We start from the raw sequence: 19,800 nt of genomic DNA, 5'->3' as shown, positions 1-19,800 counted from the left end.
AATTATGAGTGTTTCATTCTCCAACAAAACTTCAAGTTTCTTAAGAGTAATTGGGTACTTCTTTCTATCTTTCACTATGCCTAATAAGTATTATGGGCTCTAGAATGTAAACTCCCCAATAAAGACATTTTTGTCTTTTATGTTCATCACTGTATCTGCAGTACCTAGAAAGTGCCCACCCAGCACATTCATAGTAGGTAATTAATAAATATTTGCAGAAAAATGAAGGATATTAGTTCTTAGCAATACTTGCTGATTAATTGGATGACTGAGAAGCCTTCAGTCAGTTTTCAGAAACTTCAGACCTAGGTTTTCAAAGTTGTAAGGATCAAAGTTGGTTGAGCATGGGCTGGGATAGGGATGAAAGGAAGAACGAGGGATTTCCCCTCTCTGACCACAGCTTCCTACCACAGTTCCCACTTCCCTGTTCTAAGTACCTCAAATGGCCAACACTTCATAATTTACCCAGTAGCTAACCATTTGGGGGGCCATATTTGATTTTTTCCTAATGAGCACTCCATTGTCACATACTTCATGATGCCCAGAAAGGTTTCCATTGTTATTAACTCAGATTACTCAATTTTGTGCTTTGACAATTACTCTAATCTTCTATTTAATCTCTGGACCTTGGTCTTTCTTCACTCCAATTTATCACTGCCAGTCTAATCTTTCCAGAATATCACTTTTATGATGCTACTACCCTGCTCAAAAGTTTTTGACTCCTATACATCATCTACTTAAAAGATTTAAATATCTTAGCTTTGTATCTATAGCCCTCGGTAACCAGGACCCCATTCATCTGTCTTCCCTGTGTTATTACCCAGAACTCTTGGACAGAACTCTTCAGTTCCAACTAGTCAGGTGTACTTATGTCTTCCCCAAACCACCTTGTGTTTCTATGCCTCTGTATTTATTTTCTTGCTCATGGGTCCTAAAAGTTCCAAGTTCTCTGGTCTCCAGCCTAAGTCCCTTTTTTTGGATGTCCAAATTATAATTCAGTGAGCCTTCTCTCCTTAAGTAACTATCAGAATTTCTGAAGAATGCTCTCAAATTCCATAAAACCATTCTGTTGTCACTTGTCACCATGGTTGATCTTTCACCCCAGAAAAATCCTCACCCTCAGTTGATCACAGCTTGCTCTTTCAAAGTTGGATTCACAGGCTGCTGCTGCTCTCCAGAGACAATTTTGTGCCAGGCATGTTCCCAGGCTGTATATCTTATCCCACACAGTCCAGCTAAATTCAGATTACAGTATAATAGTTTGCAAAATTTTACACCAGGCTTAGGGATAGCTAGAGAAACTACTGCACTACTGATACTCTTGGACCTTAGTTGCCCACCCTTCCCCACTCCCTCTCTTTTTCTCCACACCTGCAGTCACACTTCAAGGGCCGGCTTTTTTCCAGCAAGTGGGCTCATTCAGTCAGGGAACAGATACTGAGTGTCAATTAAGTGCCAGGCAGTGTGCTAGGCACTGGGGATGAACCAAATACACACAGTTCCTGTTTTCCAGACAGACATAAAATAAATTACTACAAATAGTTGAGAAAATAATTCTAAGTATGCAAAATGCTGCCAAAGAAATACCTGGAGTACAATTTTAGGTCCTCTACATTCTCTGTGGCTCAGGAAGAGGGGGGAAAAACAGTGTTCCCATCTCTTACAGATATCTAACCACATTAATAATGGTATAATCTGTAGAAAAGCAATTTTGACCTTTAGGAAGACACCATTTTACATTATTATGCAGACAGTTTAGCTCCTACGTTTTTTTTTGTTTTTAATATTTCCTCCACAGAGAATGAAAAGAGCCAAAATGAATGAACACTTAAACTGTGTGCTTGACACCATTCTAAGCCCAATGTACATATTAATTTATATAATTTTCACAATAACCTATGAAGGAGTCCTATTATTTTCCCCATTTCACAGATGAGGCAACTAAGGCACCGAAAGATTATAACTAGCTCAAAGTCACACAGAAAGTAATGGCAGAATTAAAAATTCAGGCAATCTGACTGCAACCCAAAGTCTTTGTTACTATGCCATTATACCTCTCAATACAGAGAATTGCATAATCTTTCTTCAAAGGTGCATTCCCATCTTTTGCCTCTGAACGTTCATCCCAGGGCCAGGCTCAGAGCACTCTGCCACATCATGCTTCTCCACTCGGCTGGACTGCTTTCCTTCTTAGTTGTTGAAACCCCACTAGTTCTTCTATAGAAGCCAGATGAAACCCTTCCTAGGCCTAGTTCACAGTGATCACTTCCATCTCTGAATTCATGTTACAATCACTGTCTATAAAAACTCTTACAGATTACGTTCTCTACTAGGTTTATAGGGAGTGTATGTTTCCCCAAAGTAAATCACACAGTGCCTTGTACAGAACTGGTACTCAGAAAGAATTATTGATTAAGAGAGGGTCCCCAGCTTGTAGGGGTCTGTGTGGTAGGCGGCCAAACTGGTAGCAAATGAACATTTTAGTTTTTGATTTTATGTTTTTTATATGAGTTAACAAAAAATCTATGTTATGACCATGTCTGGAAAATATTCATTCAATAAACAATTAATGTGCCAAAGCATTGTGCTAAGTATTAGAAGTAAAACAAACTCTCTCTCCTGAGCTGTATACCTAAATTTCCAGCCGCCTTCCAGATACAATCACAGGTTCAAATCCAAGATCATCATCCTTACCCCTGCAACTCAGAAACACATATTCCAAACTTGCCCCTTCCTCAAGGTTTCAACATTTCTTTTAGGGTCTCCATCATCATTTTGGGCATACATGTCAATCACTTTTTCCATTAAAAAAATATAAGTTATATATTCATTTTACTAGGGTAACAAGGAGACAGTACTAAGGCATCCTGTGCTTTACTCTTTTGCCAACTTAATAATACCATCAGGACAACCCTCTTTGTTTACATGTAGTTCTTGTATTAGCTGTGGGGGCAGCTCAGTTTTAATTTATTACGTGATAAAAGAGTTTACAATTATGTTCAGAACATTATTTTTTTATTGAGGATTTTAAGTGGGACAAATGAATTAAAGGAATTGTTATGTTTTCCACAGCTCCAGAGATGTAAACCTTTATGCAGTGAAGAAACGTGACTAAGTGAAACTCAAATTTTAAAAGCTAATGATTCATATTAATGATCAGTGGTTAGAGATGTTTAGTTTTCTGTCACAATTTCAATCCAGAATTAATTTGGTTCTAAAATAAAATAAATGGAAAATTGAGGACTCACTTGAATCTTAACGCAACAAATATGAACTAGATTTTTAGTTCTTTGTAATTTTCTGTAAAAATTCCATAACTGTATTGGTGTAGATTATGCTAGGGATGAAATTTGGTTCCTGTGTTAGTATTCCAGATAAATTTAAAGAAAGGCATCTTGGTATTTGTTTTCTTTTGCTCTAAGCAGCTTCTTTACATTTTACTTGAATTAACTTGCAAAGTAAATGTTTATCCATAAATCAGTATTAAAATTAAAAACTGGTAAATAGGTAATAAAAAGTTATCTAAATATAGATAATCTGAAAAAAACATTAAGACATTTCCCCCACGCCATAACAGTGGTATAAAACATGAACATGACGCATGATAGGATCCACAATAAAGTAAGAAAATGTTTGTTCGTGACTCTTTGTTGAAGGGTAGCACATACCAACAGAATCCTGAAAAAGATAAACCCAAATTATTTAGTATACAACTACATTTAAATAATAATCAACATATTTAGCTATTATATATTTTGTGGTAAAATGTCATGAAACATATCAAATCTTTGACAATAAATTGGCAGTTAACTACTATTTTAAAATATTTGTGGGCAGCACAGTCTACTTACTATGCTAACAATACATATGTACTATGCAAACATGCATAATTCTTGACCTTAAGGAATTTATAGTCCAAAGTAAATTCTATCTTTGAAAAAAGTCCTAATATTGCAAAAATTTATTTTGCATTTTTCCTCTATCTTTGCTTTTTTCAGAACATGGTCTATACATACTATGCGGGCTGGGACTATGTTTCTTTTGTTTATCACTGGGCTCTAGTCCCGCACAGTAGCTGATACACAGTAGGTATTCAAAAGATAATTGTTAAATGATTGAATACAGATACTTAGGAACTGCTTCATATGTATTAACAATCTTTTGTGTGATACTAAAATTCAAGTATCAGATTCTGTGATATAAAGACATTTATGTCATTCTTACTTATTTGCCCCCAAATTATCATTTGACAGGCTAAAGAACTGTGTTCTACCTCATCTGAGCCACAGATTTAGCTCTAAAATAAGAAAGAACTATTATTAGACATGGATAACAGAAAAGAAGCCGGGGAAAAATGTTCATACTTTCTCCAAATAAAAGCATACCTTATCAACTTTTAATTTTAACAGAAAACTATTTAGTTTATGTTAACTATGTTCTGTATATACAGGTATATGTTCTGTTAGCTATTCCTCTCTGAGGTTTAACATCGTCCTAGTTGCTATCTCCAGTTATTACAATCCTCTTAATAACAAATAATTAGATGGGTTGGTTGCACATTTTCCCTCAACACTTACATATGCTGTAACTTTAAAGACAGAAGAGGTAATTTGTATTTTCTTGGTTTGAGGATTCTTTCGAACACTAAAATAGGGAGGAAAAGGGAACATTTTAAAATATAACAAGCACTGGCATAATACATTTAAGATGTTGATCCCTTTTAGTATTCAGGTGTTCTTATCCATATATAACATGGAAATACAGAATATCCAATTAAGTAGTTTGAAAAGAATGGCATCTGTGGTTTCATCAAAGGATAGGGCAACGTTAACTGAATTGAAATTGCAAAAAATTGAATTTTACAGTTAGAGGGTTTGAGGTCAGTTTGAGACTCAGATGATGAAAAGACTCCTAGGCCAGAGACAATTACTGGAAAAACGAGAATTGGTTAAAGTCAGACTGAAGTGTAAACAGCCGTAAGGGGTAGATAAAAACATACTAAACTTGAAGAATTAAACAGGCTGAACATAAATGACAGTTCTGCCACTGATTTGTTATTTCACTTTAGGCAAGATTAACCTTTCTGAACCTCAACTTTCTCATATGCAGACTGGGTAGGATATGGTTCCCTTTAGGATTATATGAGAATTAGGTGGAGTAATGTATATGAAAACTATTTATTAAATTATTTATTACTAAATTATATTCTATTAAAATCACTTCCTCTCATAGCTCTCTTTCAGTTACTCTCCCTACAAAAGATAATCTGTAGCAATATATAGTGAGGAAGCAAACTGAGGATTGAGGAAATAAGCTACAGATATATATTTATACATTAATTCATATATAAATATATGCACATATTTATAATGCTTTACAATTTGCAAAATACCTTTATATACTTTACCTCATGTAAAGATCACACAACTCAGTGAGGTAGGCATTATTTTGCCAATTTTACAGATAATAGAAATAGAGCAGTTAAATGATACATTCAGACATTCCAACTAAAAGTGGTATGTCTGGGAATAGAATTTAGGTGATATAGAGTCCAGTTTTCTTTCCCTACACCTCACCTGTTTATCTTATACCTACTCTAAATTCATATACATCAAAGGTATTGTCCATGTGTTACATGTGAAGGTTAAATTTAAAGGAAGATATCCCTCTTCTTCACTTTATCAGGTAAAAGTACTTCTTTCCCTTCACTACATATGTAAAGAAATGGGGAGAAAGAGAGAGGAGGAGGAAGAAGGGGGACTCTGTGGGAGGGTGTGCATGCATGTGTGTTTGAGCTTGTGCACCTGTTAGAGATGACCAGATGCAAGCCATTTCAGGGTTTAGGGTTCAAGATTCTTAGGCAGTTTTCATCTTTAAAACATTTCATTCAAATTTAAACCCAGGAATCATGCAATTAAATTGATTTCCATATATTTCTATAACATAAGTTGAGGTCATTTTCTTTTATTTCTCTAATGTGTAAGATACACTGCTGGAAAGTTGGAGACTACATTTAAAATTTCATGCTTATCTGAGAGAAGACTATCACCACTACATATAAAACGTTTGCATACACCTGTATGACCACCCAGATCAAAATACAGAACATATCTATGGTTATATCTAATTTTAAATACTGATCTGGAGGTGGTTATATGGGTGTAAACATATATAAAAATTCACTGAACTTATGTACACTACGATTTGTTCAGTTTACTGTATGTAAATTACTCCTCAGTTTAAAAAAAAAGAGCCCCTGTAAAAGTTTGTGCTTATCAAATAAACTTAGAGGAAATTTAGTATTTGATACTTCACATAGTAATCACTTAACACATACAAACACATACCATAGGTGTATTATTTTTAAAAAGAAACTACATTTGTACATTATTAGGAGTTGGTTCCTAATGGAAATAAATCATATTATTCCATTTTATTACTGCTGATCCTGTATTACTGTTACTTTAAAATATCTCTAAGACAATTTGTCTAGTTTTTTATAGGTCAAGCAAAGTATATTATCACCTGTCCTATATCTCATAAGAAAAAAAGAAAAGGAAATGTGAAGTGATATTCATTTGTGCCCTAGGGTGTTCTACTAATAATTGCATTATAACAGATTTTTGGCAGTCACTAATTCACTCTTCAGGTAACCATAGTTTTTAAGGATGCTGGAACATAATTTCCATGTAGTGCTTTTAAAAAGTATGATTGTATTAATGGTTTAGAAATAGTGTAATGATTGGTTTCTTATCAATATCATTTGTGCTAATTTCTGAGCATCAGTCCCATATTGACTCTAAACGTTATGGTGTACAGACCATTCTAACTAACTCTGCTCATTTTAAGACACAAGGGCCCCACCGTTTAATTAGCATCTGAAGGGCATAATCTAAGACTCTCAGTTCAAATCATAAAATCTGGGGCAGATATGTATTTTGGAGAACGTCTCCTAAAACTTTGGCAAAAGCATGTGTTTAATGTCTAAAGTAGGAAAGACACAGGCACCATTAGTAACTATAGAATTATTTTTGAGATACAATGAAACAATTGATCATTTGCTCTCCAAGAAAATGGTTTTGAAGTATTGCTTATGCGATTTAAAGGGACCATAATCCTTGAAAATAAGGCATTTTCCAAAACCTTTAAAAGATGTCTTTTATAGGACTTGTAATAATGGATGAGGGAGAAAATATCTTAAGAATGTTTTTACCTTTTTGTTTGAGTCAGAGACCCCTAAAATCAGGCTCTGTAATGTGCACTCAATATCTACAAACATAAGGGATGGACTTCTTTGCTAGAATGAATCAGGGACAATGTTTATCTGCAAGTGCAGGTTAGATAATGTAAGGTAGCTACTGCATGTTTAATTAGAAAGATAGCAAACATTTTTCTAAAGCATGTAAAAACACCTAAAACTCAAGTAAAGGAACAGGAAAAAACATCCATCTTGGTTAAGTTAGCTTGTACAAATGACTTTATTAGATACATGGCTCAGAATTCTGAGAAATTACTGATGATACTTCAAGTTCCATTTGTGCTTCCTCTACTTATACACCCCTTGATAAATGGTATGTTGAACCAACCTGTATCTTTACCTTAACCAACTGACACAGCATCTGACCCAAATCAGCACGACTAATATTAGAAAAGCCCCATGTAGTGCATATGATAAGCAAACCAACATAGCTCCTAAGGGATTTTGAGGTCATTTAACGCATTCAGTTGCTTTGTGTTGGCACCTAAGCCATCTCAAGCAAATATTTATTCTAATAATTTTCTACTGAAGTTGCTTTGGGAAGACAATTTCACATCCTCTCCTCATTCAGCAAGGAAATTCATAAGCATGCTTAACTTGGATCATCGAGAGAAATATTTAATGGGTCTCAGAGAAAAGTAATGCTGTAACTGGGCTGGTCTCCTTCCCAGTCTCCCCTAGAATGACAGACTTGTGATGCATCGTCCCTGAATTGGGAAAAGACTGCCCCTCTCTTTGCTGGCCCTTGTGGACTTGACTCCATCAAGACGTCCCTGATTGCTCACACCCACACTGACAATTTTTTCTTTTGAACTTCCAGGGTTTTTATTACAGTATAAAGAGCTGTAAATATTTGCCTATAATAACTGAACATTTGATTATATAAAAAAATGTTTACTTATAAAATATTTTAAACAATTACTTTACTATTATTTACTATGTTAACTTGTAATTTCCTTAAGGTCAGAGACTGCCTGATGCCTCCTCTTGCACTCTTTAGTGCTTGGTCGAGTTCAGTGCCCAATGTTAACACTTGCTGGTTGCCTGATTAAGTGATTCCATGGACACAATTCTTATCCTTTCTGTAAGATGTCATGAATTTTGGATACTCATTTTATGAGTGGTCATACTCTTTGAGTCATACTTTTTCTTAGCACCCAAAAAGTATAGAAGAGTATCACAAGTGAGAATTCAGGGAAGGGAATGTTGTAAAAAATAGCAGTTTCTTCAATGTTTAGGTTCTAAAGTTATTTCTATTTCAAATATCTCTAACAGAATCTCTTCCTCTACAGCACATGGTAGTGAGGAATTCCACAGGTTCATGTGGTTGATGAGGTACAACACTGTGGTGGCTGTGGTGTGTGTGTTTGTGTGTGTGTGTGTGGGGTGTGTGTGTGTGTGTGGTGTGTGTGTGTGTGTTTAGGGTACACCGAGGAGTATCTAGCAGGAGTGCTAGAAGCAGTCTTGTAAGTTTTCATGAGCTGCAAATGATAAGAACAGAATATGTTTGATGTAGGTATGTGCATGTTATTTCTGAAATTCTGTTTCTATAATTTCTCTTCCAACAATCTTTATGTATTGACACAATAACTTTTTCATAAATATCAGAGACAGATTATAGAAATACTTTTCTGTTTTTAAAACTATATCAAAAATAAACTCAGTAGAATAACTGAATCATGCAGTTTGTTGTATAGCTGTATGACACATGCAATGGATATGAGAATTGAGGTGTTGAGGATAAGTAAAGTAACAATCAAGAGTTTGATGAGAGGGGCTTCCCTGGTGGTGCAGTGGTTGAGGGTCCGCCTGCCGATGCAGGGGACATGGGTTCATGCCCCGGTCTGGGAGGATCACACATGCCGCAGAGCGGCTGGGCCTGTGAGCCATGGCCACTGAGCCTGCACGTCCGGAGCCTGTGCTCCGCAACGGGAGAGGTCACAACAGTGAGAGGCCCGCGTAGCGCAAAAAAGAAAAAAAAAAAAAAAAGAGTTTGATGAGAATCTAATTCTGTTGTTTTCCTATTAAAGTAAAATTGTGGGGCTTCCCTGATGGCACAGCGGTTAAGAATCCGCCTGCCAATGCAGGGGACACAGGTTCAAGCCCTGGTCCAGGAAGATCCCACATGCCGCGGAGCAACTAAGCCCATGAGCCACAACTACTGAGCCTGCGCTCTAGAGCACGCGAGCCACGACTACTGAGCCTGCGTGCCGCAACTACTGAAGCCTACGCACCTAGAGCCCGTGCTCCGCAACAAGAGAAGCTACCGTAATGAGAAGCCCGTGCACTGCAACAAAGAGTAGCCCCCAGTTGCTGCAACTAGAGAAAGCCTGCACGCAGCAACGAAGACTCAATGCAGCCAAGAATAAAATAAATAAATAAATAAATAAATAAATAAATAAATATTTTTAAAAAAGTAAAATTGTGTAACTAAACTCTGGGAACTTTTGCTTTTACTTGTTCCTATCCCCTTTGCCTATAAAGATGATCCAATATCTTCATCATTGAAAAACCCAACTAAAGAATGTTCACTCCAGTTAAAATAAAAGCATAAATAAAAGATTTGTAAAGTCTTTATCCTCACTTGGTCTTCAAAAAGGAAAAAAAAAAAAAGCCCTAGTGGAATACCTAAAACAAATTTAGGATTAATTTTGAAAAGATTAACACTTAGGTGAAAATACTTCTACCTCTTTAGAACAAAGGTAATAATTTTTTTTACTATTATATTCATCAATATTAGTCAAGCAAGTTCAAACACCCTGAGGGAGCTCATGTCCCCTTGAGATTTAAAAGAAGGCCTAGGGATAAAAGGGAGACCTGGAAGAAGGCAGTTGCTAGTAAGGGATGGAGTGGGTGACAGGTCTGGATGAGAAAACAAGGACAAGAGGCAGCTGAGAGGACTGAGGACTAAAATAGGGTCAGGGAAATCTAGAAATTTTGTAGCCTGGAAGAGAATAAGGAGGCTCTGACGAGGGGGTCAGGGTGGCACTATTTTTACTCACTTTGGTTGTTAATAGATCCACAAATAGTTGCTGGGTAATCCTACCAGAGTTAAATAAATAATTTGCTCTATTAACCAGAGATTTACATATTGTAATCAAGCAACATTACCTCACTAGATCCTTATAGATAAGCTTTGTTGTTTCCAGATATGGATTAAGTACATCTTCATATTGACAAAGGGCTCCACCAAGGCAAAGATGTTTGAAAAGACAAAACAGGAACTCTTCTCTATCTGGTTGGCTGAATACTTCATATTTTTCTGAGTCTTCCACTAGCAAAACCTATGTAAGATGATAAAATTCATCTCAATGTAACATAATTTGAGGTTCTAATTTTTATGTTTTCAAAAGTTCCAGTTTATATGTTTAAAAGTAATTTTAGACCTATTTTCAGAACCAATCCTGAAGCAATGGAGAAAATGATCTGCGAGACCTGTGCTTATTGTCCCTCCATTCTATCATTTTATCAGGTACAGACAGTGAAAGGAATAAATCTAAACATAAGCCTTCTCTTCTGCTTTCTTTGTTCTAGTTTATATCTTTAGTAATTGTTTCAGTGCTACTGAAATTTTAGAGTTGAGTCACTGTGAATCTCATTTGGAAACAATGGGAGTATAAATAAATGGAGAAACTTCTCCATCCCATAAGGTCCATAGTCTTTGCTTCCATCAAGAGGTTAAACACAAATGGTCATTTTCTAAGCCCTTTCATAGTGTTTGGATTACTATTTTCCTTATGCCCACAGTTACACCATTTTGAACTATTCCGGTAGCTGGAGCCTCATAATCACCTCTTCTTCTGTTCTCCTCTAATAATATCACCTTACACATCACCAAGCTACATGGATGCTTGCTCTCTTGACACCTTGCTACCTCTTTCAGAAAATAGTTTGACTAGGTCTGATGTGGGGGATTTTCTTACACCATTGGGCATTACAGACAATTGCTTAATTTGTTGACTGTAGTGGACATGAACAGGTGATGAATGTATACTACAAAATATATTCCTTTTATTGAATTGCTTATAGCCCATTTACTTGAAAAAAGAATGTGAAATAGCTAATAATAAAATATGGATACAGTAAGATAAAAATAATAAAAGACAAGAGAATGTAACCAAGATATAAAGTGGGAAGAGAAAATAAAAACACATAAGGAACTCTACATGGAGAAAAGCTTTAAAAATTGTGCATGACATTTAACCTTACCATACACTTAACACAAACATAAATACACATAAGAAACTCTAGATGGAAAAAAGCTATAAAAATTGTGCATAACACTTAATGCTATCACATAGGTAAAGGAAGGATATATGAGTCATATAACAATCACTGTCTAGCAGTAAGAAGTACACTGTTTATTAGGAAAATTGATTAAACTTCACATTTTATTTACCTCAATCTCAAATGAAAATCATTACAAGGTCATTATATAAGAGGCATTAAAAAGCAATAAACTCTATGGTGTTGTCTATATGTAGTTTACTTATAATGACTTGATGAAAGCTGAAGTTATATGTAGTAAAATGTAAGAGGAAGTGGTCCACAGTTTATTGCTCTCTGTGTGCCACATATAAGACCTGTAACATCTCCTCTCCCTCCCTCCCTCTCTCTCTATAAGGAAATAATGTGATATTAAAACCCAAGTTTGCAGCCACCTAAAGATCTGGCTTAATACAAGGGTGACAAAAGCCCTTAGGGATGAATAGTTTACACATTCCTTACACAAGGACTCATATATTGAATTGATTAGGCTGTGCAATTAAAAAATTATAATTAAAAACATTTTTGGAGTGAATGTTAAAACAATAGCATTTTATGTCTGATCTCCCTCTCTATTCACATACAGATCTGTTTAGTTGTGTAGCCCTCAGAGAGGAGATAGGCAATGGTTAATGAGTCCAACTTCTGAGCGGTGGTCAGGAAGGAGGCTATTATCAGAACTTAATTACACAGTGTGCCAACAGAATCTGTGTTGCTACACAATGGGAGGGCCCTTTCTAGTTCAGGCTAAAGCTAAAAGTTATTTATATTTTTTTCAGCCGGAAAGCAGCCAAGTTAAAGCCCGCTATGTTGCCACAGAGCGGCAAAGAACACAAGAGCAAAACATACAGGCAATCAGCAAAAAACACCGAGCCCCGGCCCTTCCTGAATAGAGGTGCTACTCATGGCAATAAATAAGCGGGAGGCAGTTTTGCAGGGTATTCTGGTGAAGAGCAAACCCTCCTTTTATTTTTATTTTTTGGCCGCGCCGCATCCTAGTTCCCCAACCAGGAATCGAAGTCGTGCCCCCTGCATTGGAAGCACGGAGTCTCAACCACCGGACAGCCAGGGAAGTCCCACAAATCCTCCTTTTAAAACGTCATTGCTGGGCTTCCCTGGTGGCGCAGTGGTTGAGAGTTTGTCTGCCGCTGCAGGGGACACGGGTTCGTGCCCCGTTCCAGGAAGATCCCACATTCCGCGGAGCGGCTGGGCCCGTGAGCCATGGCCGCTGAGCCTGCGCGTCCGGAGCCTGTGCTCCGCAATGGGAGAGGCCACAACAGCGAGAGGCCCGCGTAACGCAAACAAACAAACGTCATTGCTGAGGCTCTCTCTGTAGAAGTGATGGTGTAGGAGTGAGTCCTTTTAGGTACTGTCTTAGTGAAGATCAATGTATGGACTGGCTGGATGCTCCCTCGTCCCCTACAGACAAGATTCCTGTGTCCAGAACGATGTATCAGTAGCCTCCCTGTTTCATTTCTATCTGCATTTGTAATACATTAGACTTGTACATCTTCCTTCTCTCTTAATGTATAATAATAATAATAATAGTAATTAGTAGTAGTTCATATTATTGAAATCTTACTAAGTGCTGAGTATTCTGTAAAGCACTTTAAATGCATTATGTCACATAATTCTTACATTATTCCTATTTCATATATGAAGAAACTGAAGCTTAGAGAGGTTAAGTATGACAGTTATTAAAGTGACAGAGCCTAGATTTGAACCTACATCTATTTGATAGCCCTAATTTTTGACTGTTTTGTAAATACTCTTTCTCATCAATTAAAATAATAATAATGATGATATTTCATTTTAACAGCATTTCATAAAATGCTTTCTCAACAATTTTAGGAAGAAGGTAGAATGGGCATTTTAATTTCCATATTGTACAGATAAGATCTTGAGGCTCAAGATATTGAATGACTTGCCTAAGGTTATTATTATCTTGTAAATAATAAATCAGGAATTAGGAAAATAATCCATGTCTTCTGATGCCAAGTTCAGTATGCCTCTCATTAAAACAAAAGTTAACTTAGTTAATCAAATGCCTTTTTGATCTCAGCAATGAGATTAAAAGATTATTTCCCTCCAGGGATGTTTTTAAATATTCATTTGATATGTTAAGAGAAAATATTGAAGAAAAATAGTCATCAATTAAATCGGCCAGAGTTTCTTGACCTCAGCACTACATTTTGGGCCAGATAACTTTGCTGTAGGGACTGTCCTGTGCATGGCATGATGCTTAGCAGCATCCCTGGCCTCTACCCATTAGATGTCAGTAGAAGCCCACTGAGAACTAATGAAATACACACATAATCAAGTTGGTAAGAAAAGTGCCATCCAAGAAGAAACCTACCCGGGTAATGATTATGACTGATCATTATTCATTGATAAGAGGTAATTTATGGGTTTCAGGCAGGCAAAAGTTTTTGACATTAAGCATTTCCTGAAATGAAATTCTATTGTGAAAATTTAAAATTCTGTACTTACTTTTCGTAATTCATCAGAAATAAGGAAGGGATCACAAAAAGAATCTAAACATTTAACAATATGTCCATTCTCTCGTACAATATCTTCATCATATAACGGATTAAAAAATGACATTGAAAGCTGTGTGCAAGGAACGTTTATAGCTTCAATTTTTTTCACTTCAGTTCCTGAATAAAGAGATATAAAAATTAATTTAGTACTCTCAATTATTGCCAAAACAAATATCACTCTGCAGAGATTCTAAGAAGTAATCAAATACAACGTATGTTTTGATATATTTAAAAGACACATTAGTTTAGGGATTTTATTAAATTCTTATTTTGCAGGTTGTTTATTTTTATTAATTATTAAAAGTTGATAACAAAATTTTACCATTTCAGGCCTAGATGAAGGATATGTAAATTAAAAAATACTTGAAAATGAAATATTTATTGTGTAGTAGGAGGTTCTTAGATCAGTTTTAATGTATATATCAGAATTGCCTATAAAACATAGAAATTGCTTCATATGATTTTGGATTTGTATTATGCTTAATAATTCATATTACAAAAATTTTAATTAACATAAGTAAGGATGTTTCTAAAGTCACTGAGGGTATTTTGAAAATGTTTCTCTCCATTTAAAAATTTCTCCCTTGTGATCTCACTTATAGTGTTTATTACAAAAAAAAAGGTTTTCCAAATCAAGGTAAATTTCAAACCAGGCCCTAATCAAGTTATTACAAGTGTTAGAGAAATTTGAAATCATGGTGTTCTATTTTTCTCTTGTAGCTCTAGTTCTTCCCATTTCCACACCAACACCCCCCCCCCCCATTTATTTCCTGAATGTGTCTTTCAGGAATGGATTTTCTGTTACTAGAGGTTCTATTAAATTGCAAAAAGACATAAAGATTAAGGTGAATACTTTTATTATTGCCTCAGTGAGTCACTCAATCGGTTTCTCTCCTTTATGCACCTAGATACGCACACGCACTCACTCAGATATAAAGGGGTGGAGTTCTCCTTGTTCAAAGTTCTAGGACGATTGCAGACTTAGATATGGTGTGTCCTCTCCCCAATATATTTGCTGGATCTCTGACCTGAGAAGCAATTTGAGCTTGAGAAGAGTAATGTTGGTGATTATTTGCACTTCCTTCCTCTGGCTGTCCACCCAGAGTCTTGCTAGGACCTGTCGCTCTCATTCTGATCCTGAGCTGGGCTAGTGTGGAGGCAAGAAGAATGCCTGGAGCCAAGAACTGTGCATGCCTCAGTTATTGCAAAAGATATGCTGCTAAGAAAAGCTCCTTTTGTTCTAGAAGCAAAATCCTTTGGAAGATTAAAGTAAAAAGAAGACCCTAGAAAATGACAGAGTAGGTCTGAGTAATATTGGAAGACCAAAGAACAAGAGCCGTATAAAGCCAGACAATTTTCAAAGATGGGTTGTTGGCCATAGGATGAGGGACTGACATTGGGCAACATGCCATTTTAATAAATCTACCCTAGGTCTGATTTGGGGAGTGGCAGGAGGGTGTGGATGGTGAGAGAAGGTAATTGAATTTAAACCACTTAATCTGAAACATAGAAACAGAACTTGCTGTGGACTGAATTGTGTCCCTCCAAAATTCATATGTTAAAGCCCTAACCCCCAAAGTGATGGTATTTTGAGATGGAGTCTTTGGGGAAGTAATTAGGGTTAGATGAGGTCATGGGTGGGGTTAGGAGGACCTCAACATATGAATTTTGAAGGGACACAATCCAGTCCACAGCCTTCTGCTCCTGGACCCCCAAATTCATGTCCTTCTCACATGAAAAATACATTGATTCTATCCCAACAGCCCCAAAAGTCTTAACTCATTCCAGCATCAACCCTAAAGTCCAAAGTCTCATCTAAATATCATCTAAATCAGATATGGGTGAGAGTTGAGGTACAATTCATCCTGAGGCAAAATTCCTCTCCAGCTAAGAACCTGCAAAACAAGACAAGTTACATGCTTCCAAAATACAGTGGTGAGATAGGCATAGGATAGACGTTTACATTCCAAAAGGGAGAAATAGGAAAGAAGATAGGGGTGATGGTCCCAAGCAAGCCTAGAACTTGGCAAGGCAAATTCCATTAGACTTTAAGCCTCAAGAATAATCCTCTTTGGTTCAATGTTCTGCTTTCCATACCTACTGGGGCGGTTCTTCCTCCAAGGAAGTGTGCTGTTGAAACTGAGGGGGTGACCCTGATGATCTCTAAATTTCCTTCTCAGTCCTTCTCTTTTCTTGAAGAATAGCACATGCTTACAGTTGAGTGGCTCCATGGTCTGGGCCTGTAGGATCTAAAAAGTCTGATAGCCTTCATTTTGTCTCATTTTTTTCTGTCCCCTTTAGTTCAAGCTGGCAGTGTCTTTGCTGGTACAATCCCATCTCTATATCTGGCTTTTGCTGAAATGGCTGATTAAGCCAATAAGTTGCACCCATGATCTCTTTATCAAATGGTTGCTCAAGGACACGCTTAGTGTTCTCTTCAGAACAAGCTTTCTCATTTTCTGCAATATGGATATGCTGAGAATTTTCCAAATCTTCAATTTCTGGTTCCATTCCGCTTAACAATTCCTTCTTCAATTCATCTCTCTCCTTCCATATTTTACTATAACCATTCAGGAGGAAACAAGCCACTCCATCAATACTTTGCTTAGAAATCTCCTCAGCAAATATTAATTTTACCACTTACAAGTTCTATTTTCCACAAAAGCACTAGAACACAGTTCAGCCAAGTTCTCTGCCATTTTATAACAAGGACTGCTTTCCTTCCAGTTTCGAATGCCATGTTCCTCATTTCCATCTGAGACCTCACCAGAATCAACCTTAACATCCATATTCTAGCATGCACCTCAAGACTCTTACAGACTATAACCATTACACAATTTCAATGCTACTTCCACATTTTTAGGTGCTTTTTACAGAAGCACTCCACTTGGTACCAAAATCTGTATTAGTCTGCTTGGGCTGCTATCACAAAATACTATAGACTGGGTAGTTTAAACAACAGACATTTATTTTTCCACAGTTCTATAGGGTGGGAAGTCTAGAATCAAGATGTCAGCTGATTTAGTTCCTGGTGAGGACTCTCTTCCTGGCTTGCAAATGGCTGCCTTCTAGCTGTGTCCACATGTGACAGACTCTTATAAGAACACTAATCCCATCATGAGGGCCTCTCAAGACCTTATCTAAACCTGAAATCTCCCAAAGACCTCATCTCCAAATACTGTCACATCAGGAGTTAAGGCTTCAATATAAGAATTTGGGAGGGGACACAATCCAGTGCATAGCACACACTCTCTGTTATGTAGAAATTTGGTTAAATTGTGTCTCCAGCATTTATAAGTTTTACAATGCATCACTAAGATCACACAGAAAGTTAAGAATGTATTGTTTTTTCCCCCTCAATACTAGCATTACAATACACTGGATAGCTCCTTTTTATTTAGTGTCCAAGTCGGTGCTTTTCTGGAAACCCCGTTAATGTGGAAGTGACAGAGGCAAGATGAGTTCTAGAGCCTGGATTTGAATCTCAACTCCACCTGGCCAGCTATGTAAAACTGCACAAGTTACTTAGCTCATGCCTCTGACCCCTCATTTTTGAAATAGGAACATACAATAATACCTCTCTCAGAGTTGTTTTGAGAATTAAAGGAGGTAAATGTGCATAATGCCCTTAGCTGAGCACATAGGAAGCACCCATTACACGTCAGCCAAAGAAGGGCAAAGTATGTCTAAAAGAAGGGGGCCGTGGCAGCTGGCTGAAAGGATATATCAGCACCAACAATTGGCAATGTAGGCAGTGTAGCCAGTAGTGAAGGAGATTCCATCATCATTCTCTTTAAACCTGGTTCACTTGCTTGAAAAATGTCTTTTCTCTCATTAAACAAAAGCTATTTCTTATGCTTATAAAGGCCCCTAGAGTAAAATTAGAGAGAAGATGACCGATATATGAGAAAAAGAAGAAGAAAAGCAAATAGGAGGAGATTAAAAACAAGTTAATGGAAGAGTACAAGCAATCCACTAGAAACTTCTGTTCCTGAAATGGAGTGCTACCTCTTCCTCTATTTTTCAGAGTACTTCTAATTGGTTCTGTCAAGTACATGTGGAATTTTAGAACGTTTCTTTTTGCAGTGCCTTTTACAAAAATTAGAAAAAAGTCAGTGCTGTTTTGTGAAGTATGTACCAAAATGGGGGAAGGTAGAATGCCTATTTCAATGAACGTTATCTTTTGTAAATGAGTTTACTGAAGTTATTGTAAACATGGTTTGTAAACACTATGATACGTGACTCTGATTATTTCCTTTTGAAGATTTGGAAATGGTAAATATATTTGCTTAGGTACTCAGTTTAACTTTGTAAGTAGTCTGAAGATCACACTGTACTAACATTTTGTTCTATAAATTTTGCAGTGGTCTTTAGCCAAGATCAATAAAATTTGACCTACTAAGTCCAACATCATGAACTGTTTGTAAACTTGTGCTTGACTAATACTTCATGAAAAGTTATTTTTGTGTAAGGCCACTAGAGTTCCATGAAAATACGTTGTAAGAATTTACCAAAACAACCCCATCTAATTTAAAATCAACTTACATTTTCTTGAGCACATATTCACATTACCAACCAGATTCTTCTTCTAATTGGAATGATAACTTATTCTGTTAAGAGGGCTCAACCTAAATTTTCAAATACAGTGTTCATGTTTCTGTTTTCAAAATAGTTTTCTGTTAACTCTAATTTATTCCTTGACCTGAGAGTTATTTAAGAGATTTGAGTGTTATTAAGTGTTTAAATGTTTGGGTAATTTTCTTTAAAGATTTCTAGCTGTGTTTCAACGTACTATGAAAATATTATCTATATGAAGTTCTCCTTTTGAGAATTTAAGACTCTCTCCTCCATGATTTAATATATTATTTTTAAAGACTGTTCCATGGTGGCTGCCAGAAATTCATTCCCCTGACCCAGCTGAGATTTTGCCCACGCATCCGCACATCTGTGGAATCTTACCTGAGCTTTTCCCACTGGGTAGAATTGACCAATCCCTTCCTTTTGCTCCCATTGCTATGTTAGCACCTTTGATACACTATTGCACATATTTTAAAATATATCAGTGAGTTCCTTGAGTACACATTTTCTCTTACTCACCTTTATGTTCCCTGCATCTGTCAGAGTCCATGAAAGGTGCACAATAAATACTTTCCAAACAAATGTAAAGAGTGAAAAGTTGCTCTTAAGTGTTAAGCCAGGATAGCAGCAGTGCACTACCAGGAGAATGATGCAGGGCAGGCCTGGCACAGTTGATAATATTTGACTTTGATGTTGTCAAGCAAATGAGTCATTATTCACAATTTATATTTTAATAATGAAAATTCCTGAGGTAAAATTTTGTTATAATAGTAAAATAGTAATCTGAAGAGATGAAAATAAATTTTGTTTACCTAATGTAATCCACTGTCCAGAAGAATCTGAAAGTAACTTCAAATTGGGAATAACATTTGGATCTTTAAAAAAAGCCTAAAATACAAATTTGAGGGGAACAAGTTAGATATATTATTATAAACAGTAATAAGAATTAACTTCTTAAATAACTATAGTAAAATCTCATTTAATTTAAATTGGGGAAGGATAATTTTAAATTGCTAAAATGTCTTAAGCAATAAATGTTTCATAAAGAAATGAAGTTCTGTTACCTTCAAGTTGGAACAGTATGAACAATACTGTTATGTCCAAGTAGATACCTTTGGGACTAATTTAATAAATAGAAAGTAATGATTTACAGTGAAA

At 36.3% G+C, this 19,800-nt stretch overlaps 1 protein-coding gene across 2 annotated transcripts in view; it reads right to left on the bottom strand.

Moving 5' to 3' along the window:
- Positions 1-2,389: 2,389 nt before the first annotated feature.
- Positions 2,390-19,800, bottom strand: part of CFAP300 (cilia and flagella associated protein 300) — a 29,240-nt gene continuing 11,829 nt past the window's right edge. The window contains exons 3-7 of one of the 2 annotated variants that reach the window (XM_067747650.1): positions 19,455-19,530; positions 14,015-14,181; positions 10,370-10,542; positions 4,578-4,644; positions 2,390-3,678 (exon numbers count right to left, since the gene is read on the bottom strand). In XM_067747650.1, the coding sequence (XP_067603751.1) occupies positions 3,550-3,678; positions 4,578-4,644; positions 10,370-10,542; positions 14,015-14,181; positions 19,455-19,530 (612 nt within the window). In that variant the 3' untranslated portion in view covers positions 2,390-3,549. The remainder of the gene's footprint in view (positions 3,679-4,577; positions 4,645-10,369; positions 10,543-14,014; positions 14,182-19,454; positions 19,531-19,800) is intronic. The other variant, XM_067747651.1, reaches the window with a different exon arrangement.

Source organism: Pseudorca crassidens, chromosome 9 (assembly GCF_039906515.1).
Source record: "Pseudorca crassidens isolate mPseCra1 chromosome 9, mPseCra1.hap1, whole genome shotgun sequence".
In the NCBI taxonomy this organism is placed as follows: Eukaryota; Metazoa; Chordata; class Mammalia; order Artiodactyla; family Delphinidae; genus Pseudorca; species Pseudorca crassidens.
This window is presented reverse-complemented; position numbering and strand designations above follow the sequence as displayed.